At 36.9% G+C, this 23538-nt stretch overlaps 1 protein-coding gene across 1 annotated transcript in view; it reads left to right on the top strand.

The window, feature by feature from the left end:
- Positions 1 to 23538, top strand: part of NEK7 (NIMA related kinase 7) — a 149432-nt gene that overhangs the window by 48577 nt on the left and 77317 nt on the right. The window contains exon 2 of the mRNA XM_080825279.1: positions 8613 to 8697. Within this exon, the coding sequence (XP_080681405.1) occupies positions 8641 to 8697 (57 nt within the window). The 5' untranslated portion in view covers positions 8613 to 8640. The remainder of the gene's footprint in view (positions 1 to 8612; positions 8698 to 23538) is intronic.

Here is a 23538-nt window from a genome sequence, read left to right as displayed (position 1 = left end):
ATAATGAGATCCACTTAGCTTTTGCAGGTTAAGTAAAGAATGTAACTTTAATCTTAGAATTAAGTCTCAGAATTAAAGAAGGCAGAATCAAAATATTAGGTAATAATTTAATTAATTAAATTAATTGGGAAGTGAGTTACAGGAAACCCAAACACTGATTTCAATAAGTCAGTGGATATGGGAGGCGATTAGTTGAGTGATGTGTGCTCATTTAGTTTTTGAGTCGGTGGTCCATGGATTCATCTAAGGATTCTGTTTTTTGTGGTACAAAGCTTCATATCTGAGACTTTTAACACATCAGTATATATTAAGGAGGAAGATAAAATTGAACCAGCAGGTGTCAGCAAGAACCGTAATAAAAACATTAGTCTGGTTAACTCAACCTTTATTTTGTTCCTCAGGGATGCTTCAGTCGACCTTCAAATGATATTTCATTGGATACTTATTTGCATTTTAATGTAGAATCCTTCTTTTAGCTGTTTTAGGGAACATGCCTAAAGTACAGCAATAGCTCTAAAAAGATTTAGTTCGAAGGAAAAGGTATTTGTCAAGTGCTATGAACTTTTCCTTATTTCAGTGTCTTGAAAAAACATTACCCACAAATTATCCCAAATCAAAAAAGCTTATATTTAACAGTTTACACATTTCTCTGGTTATCTGCATCCTATTTTTTTTTCCATATGCCATCCCTACAAACACGTTAACCATATACATTTTATAGGAATAGGAGTAGGAATTCATAAACAATGGCCTTAATTTTGCAATGAAAATACAGCATTTTTATTCTTTCAATGTACAATTAGCTATTTTATTTTAGACCTATTCTAATTCAGTCAGGGGAAATAATGTCTGTTTTTTTACAAAATTGAAAGATTTATTACACTTCTTGTTTTCCTATAATTTTTATTAGAAATCCTGTCTCTTTTTTCCTTCCTCTTCACTTGATGACTTGACAAAAATACAAATCCAGAAGGCAAATATAATATCCAGTATTTTGTGATAATCTTACTAGGGCCCTGTAGCTTAGGCGAGGAGCTGGGATTTTAGTCTAAGTGCAATGAGAGTGTTATGAGGTGATTTATGCTTTCAAAATATCACTGTGAAAATGCGGAAAAGAGGGCCAATTAGTAGGGTATTGTAGTAGCTCCTGGTGGAGATATAATGATACCTTCAAAATCTTAGTGTGGTGATAGAAGACTGTGGACAAATCTAAGATATATTTTGGAAATAGGACAAATGACGTTTACTGATGTGTTAGCTATGGGGAACTGGGAAGTGAAGGGGGGAAAAAAAGAATAAAGAATGAATTTTAGGTTTTTGATTAGACCACCTTCTCCTGAAAGTGTGATCTGCAGACTTCTGGGGATGGTGGAGGTGGAAGGTTGGGTGGGAGCCTTGAGTCTGTTTCAAGTGGTCTGCAAGATCAGAGAATTTTTATAATATTAAGACATTATTTTTTTTAAGATTTTTTATTTATTTATTTGACAGAGAGAAGATCACAAGTAGAGGGAGTAGCAGGCATTGAGAGAAGGGGAAGCAGATTCCCCACTGAGCAGAGAGCCTGATGCGGGGCTCAATCCCAGGACCCTGGGATCATGACCTGAGCTGAAGGCAGAGGCTTAACCCACTGAGCCACCCAGGCGCCCCAAGACATTATTTTTAAGCCATTGTTGTCTTAGCTTGAGTCAGTGTGCACTCTAGACTGTACTAGTCTTTGTGTTGTTTAAATGTTCTGAATTTTAATAAAAAAGTGACTTTCATTTTTAGATGTCTTTGTTGAAGCAGTTAGAGTATTATTTTTTTAAATCAAATCTTGACCTTTGAGTACATGCCTTTTATTTATTTTTTTTTTTAAAAGATTTTATTTATTTATTTGTCAGAGAGAGAGAGAGTGAGCACAGGCAGACAGAGAGGCAGAGGGAGAAGCAGGCTCCCTGTGGAGCAAGGAGCCCGATGCGGGACTCGATCCCAGGGCGCCGGGATCATGACCTGAGCCAAAGGCAGCAGCTTAACCAACTGAGCCACCCAGGCGTCCCGAGTACATGTCTTTTAATGTGTGTGATGAAATGGGAAGTATACTTAATTTAGTACTACTGCACCAAATCAAAGTTGTATCAAGGAGAAGCATTTGTGCAGTTGTTTGAAGAGCAAGCCGAGAGCTGCTATTTTCATGGAGCACTGTTTTTACTTGAAAGAATGACTGAAAGACAAACTTTGGTTCTTCAGACTTGGGTGCTTTGTAGACATTTTCTTTCTTTCTTTTTTTTTTTTTTTAAAAAGATTTTATTTATTTGACCGACAGAGATCACAAGTAGGCAGAGAGGCAGGCAGAGAGAGAGAGGGGGAAGCAGGCTACCTGCCGAGCAGAGGGCCCAATGTGGGGCTTGATCCCAGGACTCTGAGATCGTGACCTGAGCCGAAGGCAGAGGCTTTAACCCACTGAGCCACCACCCAGGTGCTCCCTGTAGACATTTTCTTGAAAATTAAGTGCCAGTCATTTAAAGAAAAATAATTGACACTATTTGTCACTAATGACAAGACTCGAACTTTCGAAAGAAAAATTGGAATTTTGGAGAAGTTATATTCATCACTATGACCTTGACATCTTCCTGGTATATAAAGACTTTTCTGATGAGATTAGTTGTAGTATTAAGGAATTTTTTTTTAATTTATATAATGAAATGGTCAACATTTAGATGATCTGAGTAACCCAGTAAACTAAAATTTTCCAGATGACCAATGTGTGGTGTTACAAAATCAAGCATGAGTAAAAGGTCTATTCAAAGGGCAAGAGAGACCATTGGATTTTAACATAACAGTGTATAAAAGTTCATTGATTTGAGCATCTACCTGGCAGTTAACCTTTAAGAATTTGCCACCTGTCAAGTTTGGTGTATTATCAAAGGAGACTAGCTACAGTGATATCCATATTGGTTATCAAAATACTCTTCTGTTTTCCAGCTATACATTTGTATAAGACCAGATTTTTAAAAATATATTTCTGCCAAAACAACATATTTGAACAGATTGATGTAGAAGCTGCTTCTCTGAAGACAGACATTAAAGAAACTTGCAAAATATAAGACAGTGCCTCTTCTGATTTTTTAAAATGTAGCTATTTTTCACAAAAATATGCATAAACATATAATAGTGTTATTGCTGTTATTTGTAAATGAATTAGTATGTATTTTAATCATTTTTCAGTTTTAATTTCAATTATGCAAGATACTGTTAGAGACAGGACCCACATGAACAAAAGATCTTCGGGGTCCTCAGGTAAAGAGGTCCAGAGGCCCCCCCTAGAAGCTTGAGAATTTGGGGGCCAGACCAGCTGAGTAGATGATGATACATATAAAGAGAAAAAATATTAAAGGAAAAGCATTATTTTATTTTACTTTTTTGGAAGGATGGGAGATGGAATCCTCAATTCAAGGTGGTATCAGACAGACAGTTGGATATTGGTGTTGATAGCCCAGAGCTTAGACCATACACCTGTGGTAGAGATAGAGATTTCAGAGTAATTATATAGAGACCATATTCAAAGTCATGGGACTGGATGGTATGACTTCAGCAGAAACAACAGGTTTTTTTAAAAAAAGATTTTTTGTAGATTAATTATTTTGGGAGGGGTGGCGAGTGCATGCACACATGAGTTGGGGAGCGGTAGAGGGAGAGAATCTTCAAGCAGACTCTGTACTGAGCACAGAGTGTGAGGTGGGGCTCAATACCCTGTCCCATGAGAGCATGAACTGAGCTGAAACCAAGAGTCAGATGCTCAACTGACTGAGCCACCCAGGTGCCCCTCAAAAAAGATTTAGGTCTTAGAGCACTCCAATATAAATGTTAGATAGAAAAAGGAACTTAGAATAGGTCTAGTATGGGAGAAAAGTGAGAACAATAAGAGATCACAGAACATTTTGGGAAAGTGAGATAGTTGTGTTGAAAGCAGGGTGAGGTCAAGAGGACCACAGGGGCAGCTGGGTGGCTCAGTCTGTCAAGCATCTGCCTTCAGATCAGGTCATGATCTCTGGGATCAAGTCCCATGTCAGGCTTCCTGCTCAGGAGGGAGTCTGCTTCTCTCTCCCTCCTCCTCTGCCCCTCCCCACCGCTCATTCTCTCTTTTTCTCCCAAATAAATAAAATCTTAAAAAAAAAAAAAAAGATCTTGATGAGGGGCTTTTTCCTCCCTTGACTGTTGTCATAGCTTCTTAACTGATCTTGTTTATGGTTGTGAATTCCTCTACTCTGTCACATGGCAAGAAAGACTACTTTCAAAAATAGTGAAATCCTCTCTCTTAGCTGCTTGAAACCCAACATTAACTCTCTGGTACCAACTGAATAAAGTAAATACCATAATTTTTTTCATGAACTGACACCTCTCTGTGTTGTTAAAGTAACCCACTACTAACTCTACCCCCTATCTCCTACTACCTGCCAACTTATATTTGAAGCTGCTTATAAGGTGTTGTGCTCTGCTTTTGAGTATTTTGGTGTGTTTTTTGTTCTTCCCAGAATTCCTCTCTTCCTTGGCTCATCTAAACCTTGTTAACTTTTCCTCTTCATTATTTAAAACCCAATTTAAGCAACACCTTTTTTGGGCACCCTTTTTTGATTGAAGTTTGCCAGATTTATTGAATTTGATCATAATTTTTCTCATCATTCACTTTAGACTTATTAAACTGTAACAAGAATTATTTGATCTTTTTATGGCAGACAGACATGCATCCATTAATTAGATAAATGTTGATTCAGCATCTATTTAGTGCCAAACACTGACTTAAGCCCTGGGGATACAGCTATGGATGACACATATAGGTCCCTGCAACATGCAATTTATAATCTAGAAGCCTGAATACATAATTAACGTATTTTATATCTTAAGATGTGTTTTTATTTTATTTAGGAGATTAGTAGAAAGATAAAATATGAATATTTTTGGCCTTTGAAAATATGATAGTGGTGTGAAATCAATATATAATCATTGACATATTCTTATTTTGTAATAGCATGAAAAATCTAGTGACACATGGAACCATGTTAGATACTATGTGAAGAAAACTCCGTTGCTTTTTATTCATTGTACTTATTAAGCTTACATGAAATATGAGGACTTCATACAGATGTTAATTTTCCAAGCAGAGGCTTTTTGACATTTGTCAGGAATACAGTAGAAGTGAGTTCCCTGTTATGCAGATGTTAGATTAAATTACTCATATGGTTTCTTTGAGTTTATTGGTTTGGGGTTTTTTTTTTGTTTTTGTTTTTGTTTTTGCTTTTGTTTTTTTACTTTGGCTTCCTTCATAATTTTATTGACTTACACATTGTCATTCAATAGTATGATAAAACCCACTTTATTATAATCTAGCACAAACTTCTCAGGTGTGTTCTTGGTATTAGTCAAGCTGGGATATTAGAAAATGTTAAACAAAGAAAACATTTTATGATTAAATAAATTAAATGTAAGTGAGGCTTTCAGTGAATTTGTTTTTTATCAGTTTCAGGCCTGCTTGGATCCTTTAGTGTGCTGGCATTTATTATGATATTCTAAGAACAATTTAAATAGCAAGTAGTATTTCACAGAGGTCTTTGACCTGGAAGCCCTTTTTTTTCATGAATGTTTTTGAAACTATCTATGGGACACTAGATGTGAAATGCTGATTTTAGTGATTTAGATTCCACAGTAAAAGTTACTCTAATTCATTATTAGAGTTCTCTTTCTCCTTCCCTCTCTTCCTCTCCTTGGATCTAACACTATATAAAATCCAGTCCAGAAATAGAAAATATGGTTATATGTCATGACTAAATGATGTTCATCCCAGAAGTGAATACCGGCTTAACATTCAAAAATGAATCACCATACTTGAACATTTTAACAAACAAAAAGACTGCATAATCATCTCAGATACAGAAAAAGCATTTGACAAAAATTTAACATCTATTCTTTATAAAATCTCTTAGCAAAGTAAGAATAGAAGGGCACTATCTCAGCCTGATAAATTAAGACATCTATGAAGAATGTATGTCTTTCATTCATATGAAAAATGCTTTGGTAAGGGAGCATATTTTTTCTAAAATGTATCTCTTTGGCATTTTGATTATTTTAAGCTGGTTATTTATTTATTTATTTTTTTAAAAGATTTTATTTATTTATTTGACAGAGAGAGATCACAAGTAGACAGAGAGGCAGGCAGAGAGAGGGGGAAGCAGGCTTCCCGCTGAGTAGAGAACCCAATGCTGGGCTAGATCCCAGGACCCTGGGATCATGATCTGAGCTGAAGGCAGGGGCTTAACCCACTGAGTCACCCAGGAACCCCAAGCTGGTCATTTTTAAGATGCTGCAAATATACAAGTTCTGAAAACTGAGTATAAGTTACCCTTTTTTATGAGACATTTATATTTATAAGAAAAATCTCCATTAGTAAGGTGTCTCCCTTGCTATACCAGGAAGGGGGTTTGACTCAATTTCTAGAAACTATTACTGATAGAGATGGCAATGAGTTGATCTGCATAACAACCTTACTCTTGTTTATTGTTCTTTTCCTGGTAACCTCCCATAACTGAGTCCCAACGTCTTTCGTCTTTAGCTAAAGATGGTATTTAAGTTGATGGCTTTGACTGTTTGGGGAGTTGCTCAATTTTCCTGAGTTGCTTCTACATATATAGAAGGTATATATTTTATCAGACTTTTCTCCTGTTACTTTGTCTCATGCCAATTTGATTCTTACAGCAGCTAGAAGAATCTTTTTTTTTTTTTTTTTAAAGATTTTATTTATTTATTTGACAGAGAGAGATCACAAGTAGGCAGAGAGGCAGGCAGAGAGAGAGAGAGGAGGAAGCAGGCTCTCCGCCGAGCAGAAAGCCCGATGCGGGACTTGATCCCAGGACCCTGAGATCATGACCTGAGCCGAAGGCAGAGGCTCAACCCACTGAGCCACCCAGGTGCCCCAGCTAGAAGAATCTTGAACAGTAAAGGATTTTTCCTTCCCAACACTTTCTTCCTGCTAGGAACAATAAAAGAATGTCTACTCTCTACTTAGGTTCATTGCACTGGAGGTTCTAGTCATTAAAATAAGGCAAGAATCCCCCCAAATCTCCTTGGACTAATAAGTGAGTTCAGCAAGTTTGCAGTATGTGCGGGGTTGCATGTGTGTTTATGTAAATATATGTTGTCATTTGATATATGGCAAGGATGACATAGTAGTAGTGTTGTGGGGGCTGATCATTTCAATATGTGATTTGAACTCAATTGGATATCCATATAGAAAAAAGCCTAATATTGATTTGTATCATACAAAAATTTAATTACAGGTCAATTATAGATCTAAACTTGAAAGGTAAAACAATAAAGCTTATGTTAGAAGATAATGTATGAGAAATTGAAGTATAGGAATAATTCTTAAATAGTACACAAAGATAATATAAAGGAATGATTGATTAGACCATATTAAATTTATGTATTTCTGTTCATTAGTTAATTGAAAGATGCCATTAGAAAGGTTTTAAAAAAGACAAGTTACAGAATGGAAGGAAATATTTACAAATAGTCATTTTTTAACTGTTTTTTTAAAGAGTATAATGAAGTGAGAATGTGTTTTAATTTCCCTGTTAATCCCATTTAAATGGATCCTAGTTTTTCAATCCTTACATTATATTTTAGTTATAAAATAACACTTGTAAGGAACCTAGGAATAATTGATGTTGTATAGAGAAAGTGTTGTTGGGTGGAACAATAGCTATGTCTTACTTGTAGTTCAGTTCTTGAACTACAGTAGGTGCAGTAGGTGACACAATTAGTAATAGAGGGGCACCTGGGTGGCTCAGTGGGTTAAGCCTCTGCTCAGGTCATGATTTCAGGGTCCTGGGATTGAGCCCCGCATGGGGCTCTCTGCTCAGCGGGGAGCCTGCTTCCTCCTCTCTCTCTGCCTGCCTCTCTGCCTACTTGTGATCTCTCTCTCTGTCAAATAAATAAATAAAATGTTAAAAAAAAAAAGAATTAGTAGTAAACATAGAATTAGTGACATAGAATTAGTCTTCAGTTTATGTTAACTGAGTTGTGGCTGAGTGTATGCATACAAAGTATGCATACTTCACGTACTTTACAAAGTATGCATAAAAAAGTAAACCCCCTCCTAGGAGGACTGGCCTTTTAAGTTTAAACCTAAAAATTACAGTAGGAAGTATGGTTGGACATACATAACAAAAGTACTAACATTTTTTAGAATATGAAGATGAGGTGCATTTTAGAATTGTAGAACATTTACCACATTTATGGGAAGCTTATGGTAATTATCTTTGCATATTGCGTGGGGAAGGGAAGTCTGGTGTGTGAGGTTTAATGGAGAAGAGAGAATTTCATCTCATAAAATAGGATTTTCTAAGCACATGATACTACTTTGGAGAAGTGGACTTAGTTGAGACGGTGATTACCTTTTGTTTTAGCTAAACAGAGCTTGGATTTAGCAAATGACTGTTATAAGAGTATGGGCTATCTTAATGGATGCTTTTTGAAACATTAGGTAAATCCAATACTTGAATGCAAGTCTTAGGCATATGATGAGCAACATGACTTGGTAATGATTACGTCATTTAAATTACAACTTTATATTTTTGCAGAGTTCTAAAGTTCCTGTTGCTTCAGACAATGGATGAGCAATCACAAGGAATGCAAGGGCCACCTGTTCCCCAGTTCCAACCACAGGTAATTTCTTCTAATGAAGGCTGGCGTGTGTGTGTGTGTGTGTGTGTGTGTGTGTGTGTAAAAGTTCCTTTAAGAAATAAAATAGCCCCCCAAAATGCTAATTATGAATTCCAAGTTTTAGTCAGAATTGTGTATATTTCTTTTCTTTTCTTTTTTTAAAAAATATTTTATTTATTTATTTGACAGACAGAGATCACAAATAGGCAGAGAGGCAGGCAGAGAGAGAGAGAGGAAGGGAAGCAGACTCTCCGCCGAGCAGAGAGCCCAACACAGGGCTCGATCCCAGGACCTTGGGATCATGACCTGAGCCGAAGGCAGAGGCTTTAACCCACTGAGCCACCCAGGTGCCCCTGAATTGTGTATGTTTTTAAATATTGTTTTAGAATACTTAATTCTCATGTACAAACATTAAAAAGCTGGCAGCTTTAGATTTTGACTTAACTGAATGACCTGTAGGCTTTGAGAGTTAATATTAGACTTACAGAAAAAAGAACACACGTGAGGCTGTGCCCAGCTTGTGGGGATGCCTGTGTATTTGGTCCCATCTTTGCTTTGGCTGGCTGATCTGCCTTATCCATAACTCCTTCCATTATTGCTACTTTTCTCATGTTCTCTGACGTGTAGTATGTTTCTCCCGTTAGGGGGTTGCTTGCTTTTTTGTAAAATGAAATGAAGTAAAAGGAATACTTCCCATTATACAAAGCTTCCCATTAAGCTCAGGGTGTAATGATATGGTTGCAATCACAAACACCCCCATATGGAGCAAAACCTCATTTTTATTGTCATTCATAAAAGCCATATTTCTCTGTTTTATGTATGAGGCATTCTGGAATATGTCTCAAATTTACTCTGCTTCTCTTATCTCAGTTTTGCTTAGATAGTAATTCTGAAATTGTTGGAAGAATTGTTGGATGTTCTTTCAAATGAGTTCTGTAGTTAAAGGTTGGGGGGACTTGGGCTGACAGTTCCTTTATGACTGTCCTTGCTCAGAGCCTTTCTTACTCTAATGTGCATTTGAAATTTCCAAGAGGACATAGGGTGTAGTGTTTTTTACCTTTATTTGACTGTGGGACCCCAGTGAGACTTTTTTCAAAGTGTCTATTGACTTCTTCCAGGGTGGGTGTCCAAAACACAGTCCCGAAAATACTGCCTACACGTACACCACCTTTTCTGCCTCTGTGATTTTGTTCACTTGGCACTTTCATTTGTCTCTCCAGCTTTTGAACTCCTGCCCATCTTTCAAGCACTACCTAAAATGCCATTTCTATCGTGAAGTTTTTTCTGATTTTCTGACTGTAGTATCTTTTCTTAGAAACCTGATGATACACATTCTTTATATGTCTTACGGAATTTCTGACAACTTTGTGTTATTTAATGTGGACATTTTCTTGTCTCTACCGGGTTAAACTCTCTTTGAGGAAGAGGACTTCTCTTACTTTGGTACTGTACTTCCCTCCTTGGAGCAGGGCCTCCACAAGAATGTGTAATTGAAGCCAACCAGGGACTCGCTCAAATGAAGATGTTTAAATTAGCCCTTTACCTAGTTGAATTTTACATTGTTTTCCTTTGTGATACTCACCTGAATTCTCTGTATTCGAAAGAGACCCTTCAGCTTAATGTAAGGGCAATATTTTAATTTCTTTATTTTTAAGTTTTGAATTAAATTCCAGGTTGTTAATATACAGTGTCCAATTTTTTTTTAAGATTTTGTTTATTTATTTGACAGAGATCACAAGTAGGCAGAGTGGCAGGCGGAGAGAAAGGAAGGAAGCAGGGTCCCTGCTTAGCAGAGAGCCCGATGCGGGGCTCGATCCCAGGACCCTGGGATCATGACCTGAGCCGAAGGCAGGGGCTTAACCCACTGCGCCACCCAGGCGCCCCCTACAGTGTCCAATATTTTAATTTCAAGATGGTTGTTTTGTAAGATCTACTGCCTGTATTTTGTGTTCTGGTCATAAATTACCAAGATTGTACTAAGCAACTTCTAACTATCAAATAGATGTAAACACATCCTAGTGCCCATTTTACACATCTAGGCAAACACTGTTGTTTCATAGTATGCTGTGTCTAGTGAAGACAGTAAAAGAAGCACTTCTGAAAATTAGATGGTTCATGTTATGATTTTGAAATCCACAGTTTGGAACAGCCTTTAGTTTCAAAGAGGGGGGAAAAGCACTTTCATTTTTGCCTCCTACTGAGTCACCAACCAGGAAAGGTCGGAGTGGCAGTAGGAGGCAAACATGAAAGTAATTGTTTTCCTATGAGACACAAGGCTGCCACACAGCATACATTTCAAGATTATATATGCGGTTCTGCATCTCTTTTCACACTGTTCCCTTTAGTTTATGCCTCCTGCTGCTGCTCCTGTGTGGGTGGACCTCTCTCCCTGTTGGAAACAGGCAAGTGTCATCCCAGGTTCTAGCTGCCTGCGGCAAGTGGGGGAAGGGAGAAGGATTTTTCCCCCTTCTCTGCACTGATAGTGTGAGATAGTGAAAGAAAAATTACCTGACAAGAGCTTACAGACGTTATTGCTTATTAGGTCTGTGAAAAATGTTACGGCTCTCAGTAGTGTTATTTTAAAGGGCTGGGAAAGGACAGCGTCTGCCCCGGGTTGACAACCTTCTTTTGTTTTGTTCCACACCATTGGCCTGAATAACGGGGGTGATATGGCAACACATGGTTAGCCAAGTGACTTCTTTCACTTTTGTCATGCTAATATCAGTGTGGACATAAACAGAAATCAAGGGAAGTCAGCTTTTTAAGTGTCAAATACCAATTATACCCTGTTATAATGATGAGTGATGTGTATTCTTGGCATATCTTTCCTTTCCTTGTTCCAAGATGAATGCTCTAACCCCAACATGCATAATATATGGTCTTATTTTTAGTATAGGAGTTTCTTTCTTTTTTTTTTTTTTGTTTTTTTGAAGTTTTAGATTGTGAGATTTATGTATTTTTTCAAATGTGTTTTTCTATTATTGCCATTCTCTTGAACTTAGGGAAAATTTGTCCTCTCAGCTTCCATTTTTTTTCCCCTTCCCTTCCTTCTTTCCTTCTTTGATTCCCTCCATGAAACCCTAGAAGGTACTGCAAGGATTTTGACTAAATTTTATTCTATATATTCTTACTGCTTTAGAACTCCTATTTGTGGAATAATGGATTTGGCTTAATTAAAAAAAAAAAAGACTGTGTACAATATAGTGACAGATAAATAGTAAAATGTTTGCTTTCAACTATGAGACTAATTTTTAACGAGGAACATTTACAACTAACATTTTGTGAGAATTTTGATTTATGGGCATTGATTGAAGAGGGCTGTGGTACATTCACATTTTTATCATAAATGTAAATCTAGAACAATTATTAATCAGTATAGTTCTAATGATTTCTGGGAGTGATTAGAAGGGGAATAATTTTTTTTTAAGATTTTATTCATTTATTTGACAGAGATCACAAGTAGTCAGAGAGGCAGGCAGAGAGAGAGGAGGAAGCAGGCTCCCCGCAGAGCAGAGAGCCCGATGCAAGGCCCGATGCAAGGCTCGATCCCAGGACCCTGGGATCATGACCTGAGCCGAAGGCAGAGACTTTAACCCACTGAGCCACCCAGGCGCCCTGAAGGGGAATAAATTTTAATTGCAATAATCTTCAGGGCTTAAATTATAATTATTACTTGTAAATTTGTAGATAACTAGTGTAACACTTTGGCTACCTCTGAAGGAGGGAGAATACCCCATATTTACAGGCAGAAAAATAGACAGTCTTTGTTTTACAGCTTGGAAGGTATGAAAGTCTTGTCTTACTGTTTTCCAATCCAGGCAGTAGGGTAGACTGACCATTCCTTAAAGCTTCATGGCAGCCCAAAGTACAGTCCATTTGTGCTTTTTGCATCTCTGTAAAAGGAATGTGAAGAGTTGAGATGAGGTTTACCTCATAGCATGTCAAGCTAGTAATCTGGTGCACTGTGGGCCAGAGCGATGCAGCCCCCAGTAGACCTTGTTGAGTGGATAGGATTTGGGGACATGAGAACTGTATTACCTTTCTCTTTCTTTAGCTTATCTTAGAGAATTACTTTCTTTGTGAAATAAGGTCATCATTTAGCTTTTTTTGATCAATTGATTTTGCCAAGGCACCTTTCATATAGCGTCAAGTAGAGCTTCTATTTTGGGGAGTCTTTATATGTAATGTTCTCCTTTTAACAGTTTAGTTCATTGAGTAACATTATCGGTAAAGGTACAGGAGAATGAGCAGCAGCTGTTTTGAGGAAAGAAGACTCTTGCCATGGTTTAAAGTCATGACCGTGAACCTCAAGTAACCCTTAATTATATATGTCAGCAGCCATATCCTGAGTGCCTCGGCTCCCCCACTTCCTCAGTGACGACTTCATCTTTTTTCTCCTCAGATCCCAATACTTTCTCCCCCACGCCCACTCTCAGCTAACGCCTTCGCTTCCTACTTCACTTAAAAAAACTGAAACAATCAGAAGAGATCGCCCACAGACTCCTGCCATGGATATCCTCCTCCCAGAACCTTGTATACTCCTGTGATCTGCTTTTTCTGTTATCAGGTGAACTGAGCCAACTGTTCTCAAAGGCCAGCGCTCCCATGAGCCCCAGATCCCATCTCCATCTCCTGCTTATTTCCGCTTTCTCTACTGAGTCCGTCCCGTTACACACTATTGTGCTGTTATTTCTTCCATCAAACAACAAACCGAACCAAACAAACTCAAAAAACAGCTTTTGAAGTCCTTCTTCTCTCCAGCTGTTGACCTATTTCTCTGCTGCCTTTTATTGCAAAATTCCTAGAAAGATTTATTTGTAGTTTTGTCTCATTTCTCCTTTCACTCCCTGAAATGTACTCCAGTTCAGCTTTCTCCCTGACAATGCCGCCGAAACTGCTCTTGCCAGGATTGTACTTCCCATGTTGTTCAGTCCAGCTGTCTGTTCTCAGGCCTCGTCTTCCTGACCTACAGCTGCATTTGATAGCGTTGATCATCCTTTCTTCTTTGAAGCCTGTTCGTTGCTTAGTTTCCGAGAACTTTGATTTTCTCTTGTCTTAGTGGTCCCTCATTTGCTGATTTCTCCTCACCTGAACCTCTAAACAATTCGGGATTCTGAATATGATCTATATGCTGGTGACTCTCAGATTTATATTTCAATGCAGACCTGTGTCCTGAATTCCAAACTCATGTGTCCACTTGGATGCTTGACATCAGATTTGCATGCCCCAAACCTAACATGCCTGAAACCGACCTCTAAATATTCCTCCTAAAACTGTTCTGTCTACAGTCTTCTCTCTCTCTCAATCTCTTTCTCTCTTTTTAAAAAAGATTTTATTTATTTGAGAGAGAGCATGAGCTGGGGGAGAGGGAGAAGTAGGCTCCCTGCTGATCAAAGAGCCGGATGTGGGACTCAATCCCAAGACCCTAGGATCATGACCTGAGCCAAAGGCAGATGCTTAATCGACTGAGCCACCCAGGTACCTGGCTACAGTCTTTTCTATCACAATTAGTGGGAGGTCCATTTTTTCATTTGCTAGGCTAAAATTTTTAGAGACATCCCTGACTCCCTCTCATCCCTGTCATCTAATATCTAATCTCTTAATAGATTCCATAGGCTCTATCTTTAAGATATATTTAGAATCAGAATACTTCTTACTCTCTGCTACCACTCTGGTCAGAATTATTTTAACTTGTCACATACCTTATTGTGATAGCCTCCCCACTTGGTCTCCACTTCCACCCTTGCCTCTCTTTACTCTCAACACAGAAGATGTTATAAAATTATACAAAATTTAAATATAAAATATAATGTTATAGTCAAGCGATGTCTGTTTAAAACCTTCTAGTAGTTTCTCATCAGCTTGCTCACTCATCTTCTTCAAGTAAATATTTAAATATCACATACTTTGATCATTCAGTGAAAATTGAAATTTCATTCCAACACAGTATGCTTTTGCTGCCGTATTTTTTCTCCATGGAATTTATCACCTTAGCACTCTTTATTTTGTTCATTGTCATTGTTCTGCTAGAGTATAAGCTTTATCCCTAGTGCCTAGAATAGTACCTAGGCACATAGTAGTGCCTAGAATGTACCTAGGCACATAGTAGTGCCTAGAATAGTACCTAGGCACATAGTAGACATTCAGTAAATATTTTTGAATGAATATAAACTTGGTGTGAAATTGGTCAATTCTCTAAGCACCACCTTTTTGAATATGAATATTAAAATATACAAGTACCTGCAGATTTTCTCTTTCATTGTACAAGTAACTACCTACATCCCTCATTTCTTATTGAACTTTTTTTTTTTTTTTCACTTCTTTGTTTTTAACTGGAATGTCCTCTTTCCCCCAAGGACACTGGTTTTCCCCCTTAACTGTCCCAAGCAGTGTCTGCTTGTTCTCTAATAGCCATAAACCCTAAGGATCAGGAGGAAGCAAGAGCTGTACTGAGGCTTCTGCTTCCCATCTAAAGGATTTTCACCTTTCTGATAGTTGTTATCTTCTACCCTCCTCATCACTCCTCACATTAGTTGAAAACTTGACCACCTGGCTCACTGTCTTACTACCTTCATCCTGCTTTTGTCTGGGGTAGTGGTATGACCGCTACTATTGGCACCTACTGATTATTGAATTCTTAAATACACCTACCTTGTGCTAAGCATTTTGAATACATTGCCTCATTTATTTCTAACAGATAACATACAAAGCATTATTTTTCACACTTTACAAATAAGAGACTGAGGCTCAGACTAATTAACTAATTTGCCCATGGTAACATAGCTAGTTAGGGGTAGAGCTGGGATTTGACCCAGGGTTGTCTGACTCCAAGCCAGTGATTCTTTAGCTTTTACAGAGAAAGTTCCTCATATATTTCCTGGCCAGTTTGATCTTAATCACCATGACCCTTAATATTTTTATAGGTACCTCAAACTCTTAGTCTTCAAGATGACATTTATTATATTTTGCCCAAGATTGCCTTTTTGCTTGTGATTATTACCACCATCCATCTGGTTGACCAAACTACAAACAAGGGAATCTCATATCTTATGTTTAGGCGGTTTTCGTGTTCTCTTGATTTTATTTCTTTTCTTTTTCTTTTTTTTTTAATATTTAATTTATTTATTTGACAGACAGAGATCACAGTAGGCAGAGAGGCAGGCAGAGAGAGAAAGGGAGAAGCAGGCTCCCTGCTGAGCAGAGAGCCCGATATGGGGCTCGATCCCAGGACTCTGGGATCATGACCGGAGCTGCAGGCAGAGGCTTTAACCCACTGAGCCACCCAGGCGCCCCACTCTTGATTTTATTTCTTAAAAAGCTATCAGTTCTGCTGATTCTCTACATCCTGACTTGACTACTCTAGTTAAGATTATTATCACCTTTTGCCTGGGTTATTGCAGGAACTTTATGTAACTGAGCTCTTTACCTTTCATTTAACCATTTCTAGTTCATTCTTTACATTGTAGCATGAATTATCCTTTTAAAGTGTACATTTCATTATCTCATGCTCCTTAAAGGGCTGCTTTTTTTTTTTTTTTTTAAAGATTTTATTATCCAACAGAGAGACAGCGAGAGAGGGAACACAAGCAGGGGGAGTGGGAGAAGGAGAAGCAGGCCTCCTGCAGAGCAGGGAGCCCGACGTGGGACTTGATCCCAGGACCCTGGGATCACGACCTGAGCTGAAGGCAGATGCTTAATGACTGAAACACCCAGGTGCCCCTAAATGGCTGCTTTTTTATCGCTCTTAGGGTGAATTCTGTATTTCCTTATATGACTTAGAAGGTCTTGCATCATCTTGTTTGCTTTTACTTCTCCAACTACATTTTGTGTCATTTCTTATTTTGGACTCAGATTCAGTCATGTCTTGCTTTACTATGCTATTTTTCATCTCCAAGTCTAAGGTAGCAAGGTAGTGGTATTCAAAGATATTTAGTCACTAAATGGAACATAGTGAGCATAAAAGCTCATTATAATGTTATATAAACTACATTTCATGATAGAGATACTAGGGAAAATGTTATAGTTGTGGAAGTATATAATTTGGAAGACAACAAAAAGATAACTCTCAGAAAAAATAATGATTATTGGGTAATTCCTTATACTCATATGCTTCCAATAAATAAGATTATAATTTGAAAAGATATATGCATCCATATGTTTATTGCAGCATTATTTACAATAGTCAAGATATGAAAACAACCCAAGTGTTCATTGATAGGTGAATTGTTAAAGAAGATATGGTATGATCTTGCCGTTGATGACTGTGAATGGACTTATAGAGTATTATGTTAAATACGTCCAATAGAGGAAGAAAAAACCCATATGATTTCACTTATATGTGGAATCGGAAAAACAGAAAAAATGAACAAACAACTAAAAAAACCCCAAAAAACCAGAGTCTTAAAAACAAAGAACAAAATGGTGGTTGCCTGAGGGGATGGACAAAATAGGTGAAGGGACTAAGAGGTAGAAATTTTTAGTTATATAAAATAAGTAAGTCACACGACGTGGATGGAACTAGAGGGTATTATGCTTAGCGAAATAAGTCAATCGGAGAAAGACAACTATCATATGATCTCTTTGATATGAGGAAGTGGAGATGCAGTGTGGGGGGGTTGGGGGGAGCTAGGAAAAGAAAAAATGAAAAGATGGGATTGGGAGGGAGACAAACCATAAAAGACTCAATCTCAAGAACAGACTGAGGGTTGCTGGGGGGAGGGGGGACGGGAGAGGGTGGTGGGGAAATGGACATTGGGGAGGGTATGTGCTATGATGAGTGCTGTGAAATGTGTAAACCTAGCGATTCACAGACCTGTACCCCTGCGGATAAAAATACATTATATGTTTATTAAAATAAAAAAAATAGAAAAAAATAAGTCACAGAGATGAAGAGTACAGAATAGGGAATATAGCCAATAATATTGTAGTAATGTATGGTGACAGATGGTGACTATACTTATGGTGATGAACATTGAATAACCTATAGAATTATTGTATTAATATGTTATAAACCTGAAACTAATATAAGAGTGTACATCAATTGTACTTCAATTAAGAAAAATAATATACCGTGTCAGCAGTGGATCTTCTGTGGATCATATTTTATGTCAGTGATAGTAGATAATGGCTATGCAGTAATGTTTGTTAGATGAATAATCTCTAAATAAATTAATCTCTAAAGGTCTACCTCAAGAAGCAAGAAAAATCTCAAACAGACCTAACCTTATACCTAACGGAGCTAGGAAAAGAAGAACAAACAAAACCCAAATCCAGCAGAAGGAAGGAAATAATAAAGAAATGATACAAAAACTTAAAGAACAGTAGAACACATCAGTGAAACCAGGAGCTGTTTCTTTGAAAAGATCGACAAAATTGATAAACCTCTAGCCAGACTCATTTAAAAAAATAAATAAATAATAGAAAGAAAGCAAAAGAGAGAGGACTCAAACAAAATCAGGAACAAAAGAAGAGAAATAACAACAAACAGCACAGAAATACAGAGGATTGTAAGAGAATATTATGAAAAATTATATGCCAACAAACTGGACAATCTAGAAGAAATGGATAAATTCCTAGAATGTATAACTTACCAAAACTTAACAAGAGGAAATAGAAAATTTAAACAGATCGATTACCTGCAAAGAAATTGAATTAGTAATCAAAAACTCCTAACAAACAAAAGTCCAGGACCAAACAGCTCTACCACTGAATTCTACCAAACATTTAAAGAAGAGTTAATACCTATTCTTCTCCAATTATTCCAGAAAATAAAAGAGAAAGGAAAACTTCCAAATTCATTCTCTGAGGCCAGCCTTATCCTGATTTCAAAACCACATAAAGATACAACAAAAAAGAGAGCTACAGGTCAATCATTTCTGATGAACATAGATGCAGAATTCTTCAACAAAATATTAGCAAACCAAATTTGACAATACATTAATAAAATCATTCACCACGATCAAGTGGGATTTATTCCTGGGATGCAAGTTCAATATTTGCAAATCAATCAATATGATACATCACATCAATAAGAGAAAGGATAAAAACCATATGATCATTTCAGTAGATGCAGAGAAAGCATCATGCTCATTGGTGATAAACAGCTTTCTCTTAAGCTCAGGAACAAGGCAAGTATGTCTACTCCCACCATTTTTATTCAGAGTGGTACTGAAAGTCATAACCGCAGCAATCAGACAAGAGAAAGAAAGTAAAGGCATCCAAATTGGTAAGGAAGAAGTAAAACTTTGACTATTTGCAAATAACATGATACCACATATAGAAAACCCTAAAGACTCCACCAAAAAACTATTAGAACTGATAAATGAGTTCAGTGAGGTCACAGGATACAAAATCTATATACAGAAATCTGTTGCATTTCATACACTAATAACGAGGCAGCAGAGAGAGAAATTAAGGAAACAACCCTATTTACAGTTGTACCAAAAATAGTAAGATACCTAGGAATAATCTTAACCAAAGAGGTGAAAGACCTGTACTCTGAAAACTATTAAACATTGTTCAAAGAAATTGAAGACAACACAGAGATATGGAAAGACATTCCATGCTCATAGATTGGAAGAACAAATATTGTTAAAATGTTTATACTACATCTACAGATTTAATGTATCCCTATCAAAATACCAACAGCATTTTTCACAGAAGTGGAACTAACAATCCCAAAATTTGTATGAACCAAAAAGACCTCGAATTTCCAAAGGAATCTTGAAAAAGAACAAAACTGGAGGTATCACGATTCCAGACTTCAAATTACATTGCAAATCTATAATAATCAAAACAGTATGGTACTGGCACAAAAATAGACACATAGATCAATGGAAAAGAATAGAAAACCCAGAAAGAACCCCCCAGTTTATCATCGACTAATCTTTGACAAAGGAGGCAAGAACATGCAATGGGAAAAAGACTGTCTCTTCAACAGATGGTGTTGGGAAAACTGGACAGCAACATGGAAAAGAATGAAACTGGACCACCTTCTTATACCATACAAAAAAATAAACTAAAAATGGATTAAGGGCCTTAATATGAGGCCTGAAGCTTTTATAAATCCTTGAAGAGAGCACAGGCAGTAATTTCTGTGACATTAGGTATAGCAACATTTTTCTAGATATGTCTTCTAAGTTAAGGGAAACAAAAGCAAAAATAAACTGTTGGGACTACATCAAAATAAAAAGCTGCACAGCAAAGGAAACAACCAACAAAACCGAAAGACAATCTACTTGAATAGAAACAGATATTTGCAAATGACATATCTGATAAAGAGTTAGTATTGAAAATAAAGAACTTACACAACTTACCCATACCTGAAGGATATAAAAAGACCCCCAAATCTAATAATTCGATTAAAAAATGGGCAGAAGACATGAACAGACATTTCTCCAAAGAAGACATACAGATGACTAATAGACACATGAAAAGATGTTCAACATAACTCATCATCAGGGAACTGTGAATCAAAACCACAATGAGATATCACCTCATATGTCTCAGAATTGCGAAAATCAAAATCATAAGAAACAACAAGAGTTGGCAAGAGTGTGGAGAAAGAGGAACCCTCTTGCACTGTCGGTGGAAATGCAAACTGGTGTTGCCACTATGGAAGTCAGTGTGGAAGTTCCTCAAAAAAATTAAAAATAGAATTACCCCATGGTCCAATAATCATATGGTTTACCCAGAAGATACAAAAACACTAATTTAAAGGGTCATTCACCCCTATGTTTATTGTGGCATTATTTACAATAACCAGATTGTGGAAGCAACCTGAGTGCCCGCTGATGGATGAATGGATAAAGAAGAGGTAGTATATATGTACAATGGAATATTATTCAGCCATAAAAAAGAATGAAGTCCTGCTGTTTGCAAGTACATGGTTGGATTTAGAAAGTATAGTGCTAAGTGAAATAAGTCAGAGAAAGACAGATACCATAGGATTTCAATCATATGTGGTTTTTAAGAAAAAGCAAAACAAAGGGGAGAAAAAGACAAACCAAGAAACAGACTCTTAACTATAGAGAACAAAAACAGATGGTTATCAGAGGGGAGGAGTGTGGGGGGATGGATGAAATAGATGAAGGGGGACTAAGAGTAATTTACCTTGATGAGCACTGAGTAATATATGGAATTGTTGAATCACTGTTTTGTACATCTGAAATGAATATAACATTGTATGTTAAGTACACTGGAATCAGAATTTTAAAAAATTGTCATTATATTTAGGATATCTTTATATTTTCCTTTATATCATTATTATGTGAATATTATGACTTTTTCATGGGACTGTGATTACGTTTCAGACAGCTTTCTCATTAAGTATTCATAAAGCAAAATTTCTTATATTTAGAAATTTTGATAAGTACCTCTTTTATCAGCCACATTTATATAGAATAAATTTAATTATGCATCATTTCTTTTTCTTTCTTGACTGGATCTCATTAAGTATAGATCAAGAGGAGCTAGATCAAGGCAGAACAGAGAGATAGAGGAGGAGTTTCTAGGAGAGTTGTGATAGGGTGTCCAATAGAGGGGATGGGGGATACCTGGAATCAGTTAACACTAACTTCCAGAACCAATGAATGTATGAGATTGAACAGTGAATTAGATTGCCCAGAGTGAATGAGTAAAGTGAGAAGAGAAGGCCAAGGATAGTAACCTGTGGAACATAGAAGCATTTATCTGTAGAGTTGCTGGAAGGAAACAGGGACTGGCTATGTAGTGTGATGGCTGAGAACATGAACTCTGAAGACAGATTGTCTAGGATGAATTCTCAGATCTCTCATTTTCTTGCTATGTGATGGAGAGCAAGTTATTTAACATCTATAAAACTTAGTTATCGATAAATGAGAAGAATAGTATTTTTCACTTCATAGAGTTGATAGGGAGCTTTCTTTTAGTATGGTGCGTAGCACATAGCACTCATTAGTTGATGGTGATGATGACCACGTCAACCATGACTATGATAGTGACAACTTTTTGCCATTAATTATTTGGCCCATAGATTTCTCTACCCACTGATTGTTTGCATATCACATTATAATCTTACTAAATCTAAATGTAATCTAAAAATTACATTTTTGTTGCCTTTGTTCTGCCCAAACTGCCTCTCCTTTTGACTTGTTTATCCTAGTAAATGGCATCAAGATTTGTCTGCGTGCTCAAGCCAAAAATCTATGACTTATTCTTGATTTCTCTCTGCCCCTCACTTCTTATGTTCAATTCATCAGCTGTTCCTTTGACTCTATGTCAAGATTATATCCTGATTCCAGCTGTTGTCATATCTCACTATAATTCCCAGGTCAAGTCCGTTACCTATGTCTAGTCCCCCAGCTTCCACTCTAGCTTTACTCATCCTCCTCTCCAGTTCCTTTTCCATGCAGCACTGTGACTTACCTTTGTAGAAGTTATAGTGATCAGAGCACGCTGCTCCCTGTGTAAACCTCAGACTCCTTACTCTAGCCATCAGAGTGCTATGTAATTTTGTCAGTGCTTACTTACCTCTTGAGCCTCATTCCTTACCATTGTCCCCCTTGACAGCCACACTGTCCTTTTTACACCATCATTCTTGAGACATTTTCTCCAGCTGTTCTTTCTGCTGCTTCCTTTCCTTGGGGTCTTTTAATTACAATGTAAATGTCACCTCCTCAGTTAGGTCATCCCTGAATTACCCAATCTAAAATAACCATCTTCTCATTTTCCGTATGTCATCCTATTATATTTCTCTGCATAGGACTTAAGAATGTGGAATAAATATTAGATACTATTATGTATATGTTTACTTTCTTTTTGTTGTTTTTGTATTATGTATGCATTTGTTTATATATCCTCCCCTGTTAATACTTATGGCATAAATGAATAAACTTCAGAAAACCCCTTCCCTCTATTTCTCCCTGTCTCTCTCTCTGTTCTCTTAGTAAGAGATTTTTCCTTGCCATATTTAATTTTTCCAGGTATAGCTGGTGGTGCTCATGGGCGGAGTGGGGGAAATGAGAGTATCTTTGTCATTAATCAACTATTCTGCTCATGATAAGGTGGCAAAGATAGTGTTTTTGGTTACATAATTTAGATACAGTAATTATTATGCTAGGAAGTATAACTAATGATGATTAAATGATACAAATACTAGGGTCTTATCAATGTTTAGCTAGATAATTAGTTATATATGGTCACTCATTTTCTTTTGCTACAGTGAATTCCCTCCTTTGGTAAAAAGCCAGTAGTAATGATTAATGGCATATTGTTCAAACTGGTGCAAATCTCCAACACTTACTAATCTTTAGGAATTGGTTACCTTTGAAATAGTTCAAGAAATTCTAGGGAGGTAATTGTTCAAATGTGGAAAAAGCATGGATCGTTAGACTTTGCTGGTACATGTGGTGTTTTTTTTTGTGTGTTGTTGTTGTTTTGGTTTCTAGTGAGGTTTATAGAAAGTTTATAGGAAATAATATTTGACAGAGTTGTATTAAATATTGTTAAAAGGCCGTTCTAGTTTGAGTAGATTGGTGATGAGTAATACCATTTTCAAGACCAGAGCATGAATTTTATTGCTAAGTAAAATTGAAGAGCATTTTGAAGTTTGTTACTCTTAAATTTTGGAGAAATCCAATAACATTAATACAAAATATAAAGCAGTTTATTAACTTGCATAATTGGTAATGTGAAAACCACCAGTGAGGGATAAATTTGCAATAAAAATGAAAACCTTATTAATGATGTTAAATATTGTAATTAATACTGGCTTGTATATTAGATCATTGATAACAATACCACTAGGAATTATCAGGATATAATTTTCTCCCTGGGGAGTTTATTGAGTCCATGCTGTGACTCTTC

Source organism: Martes martes (assembly GCF_963455335.1).
Source record: "Martes martes genome assembly, chromosome: 15".
Classification (NCBI taxonomy): domain Eukaryota; kingdom Metazoa; phylum Chordata; class Mammalia; order Carnivora; family Mustelidae; genus Martes; species Martes martes.
The sequence above is the reverse complement of the archived record's forward strand: the minus strand, read 5'-3'. Positions and strand labels throughout refer to the sequence as shown.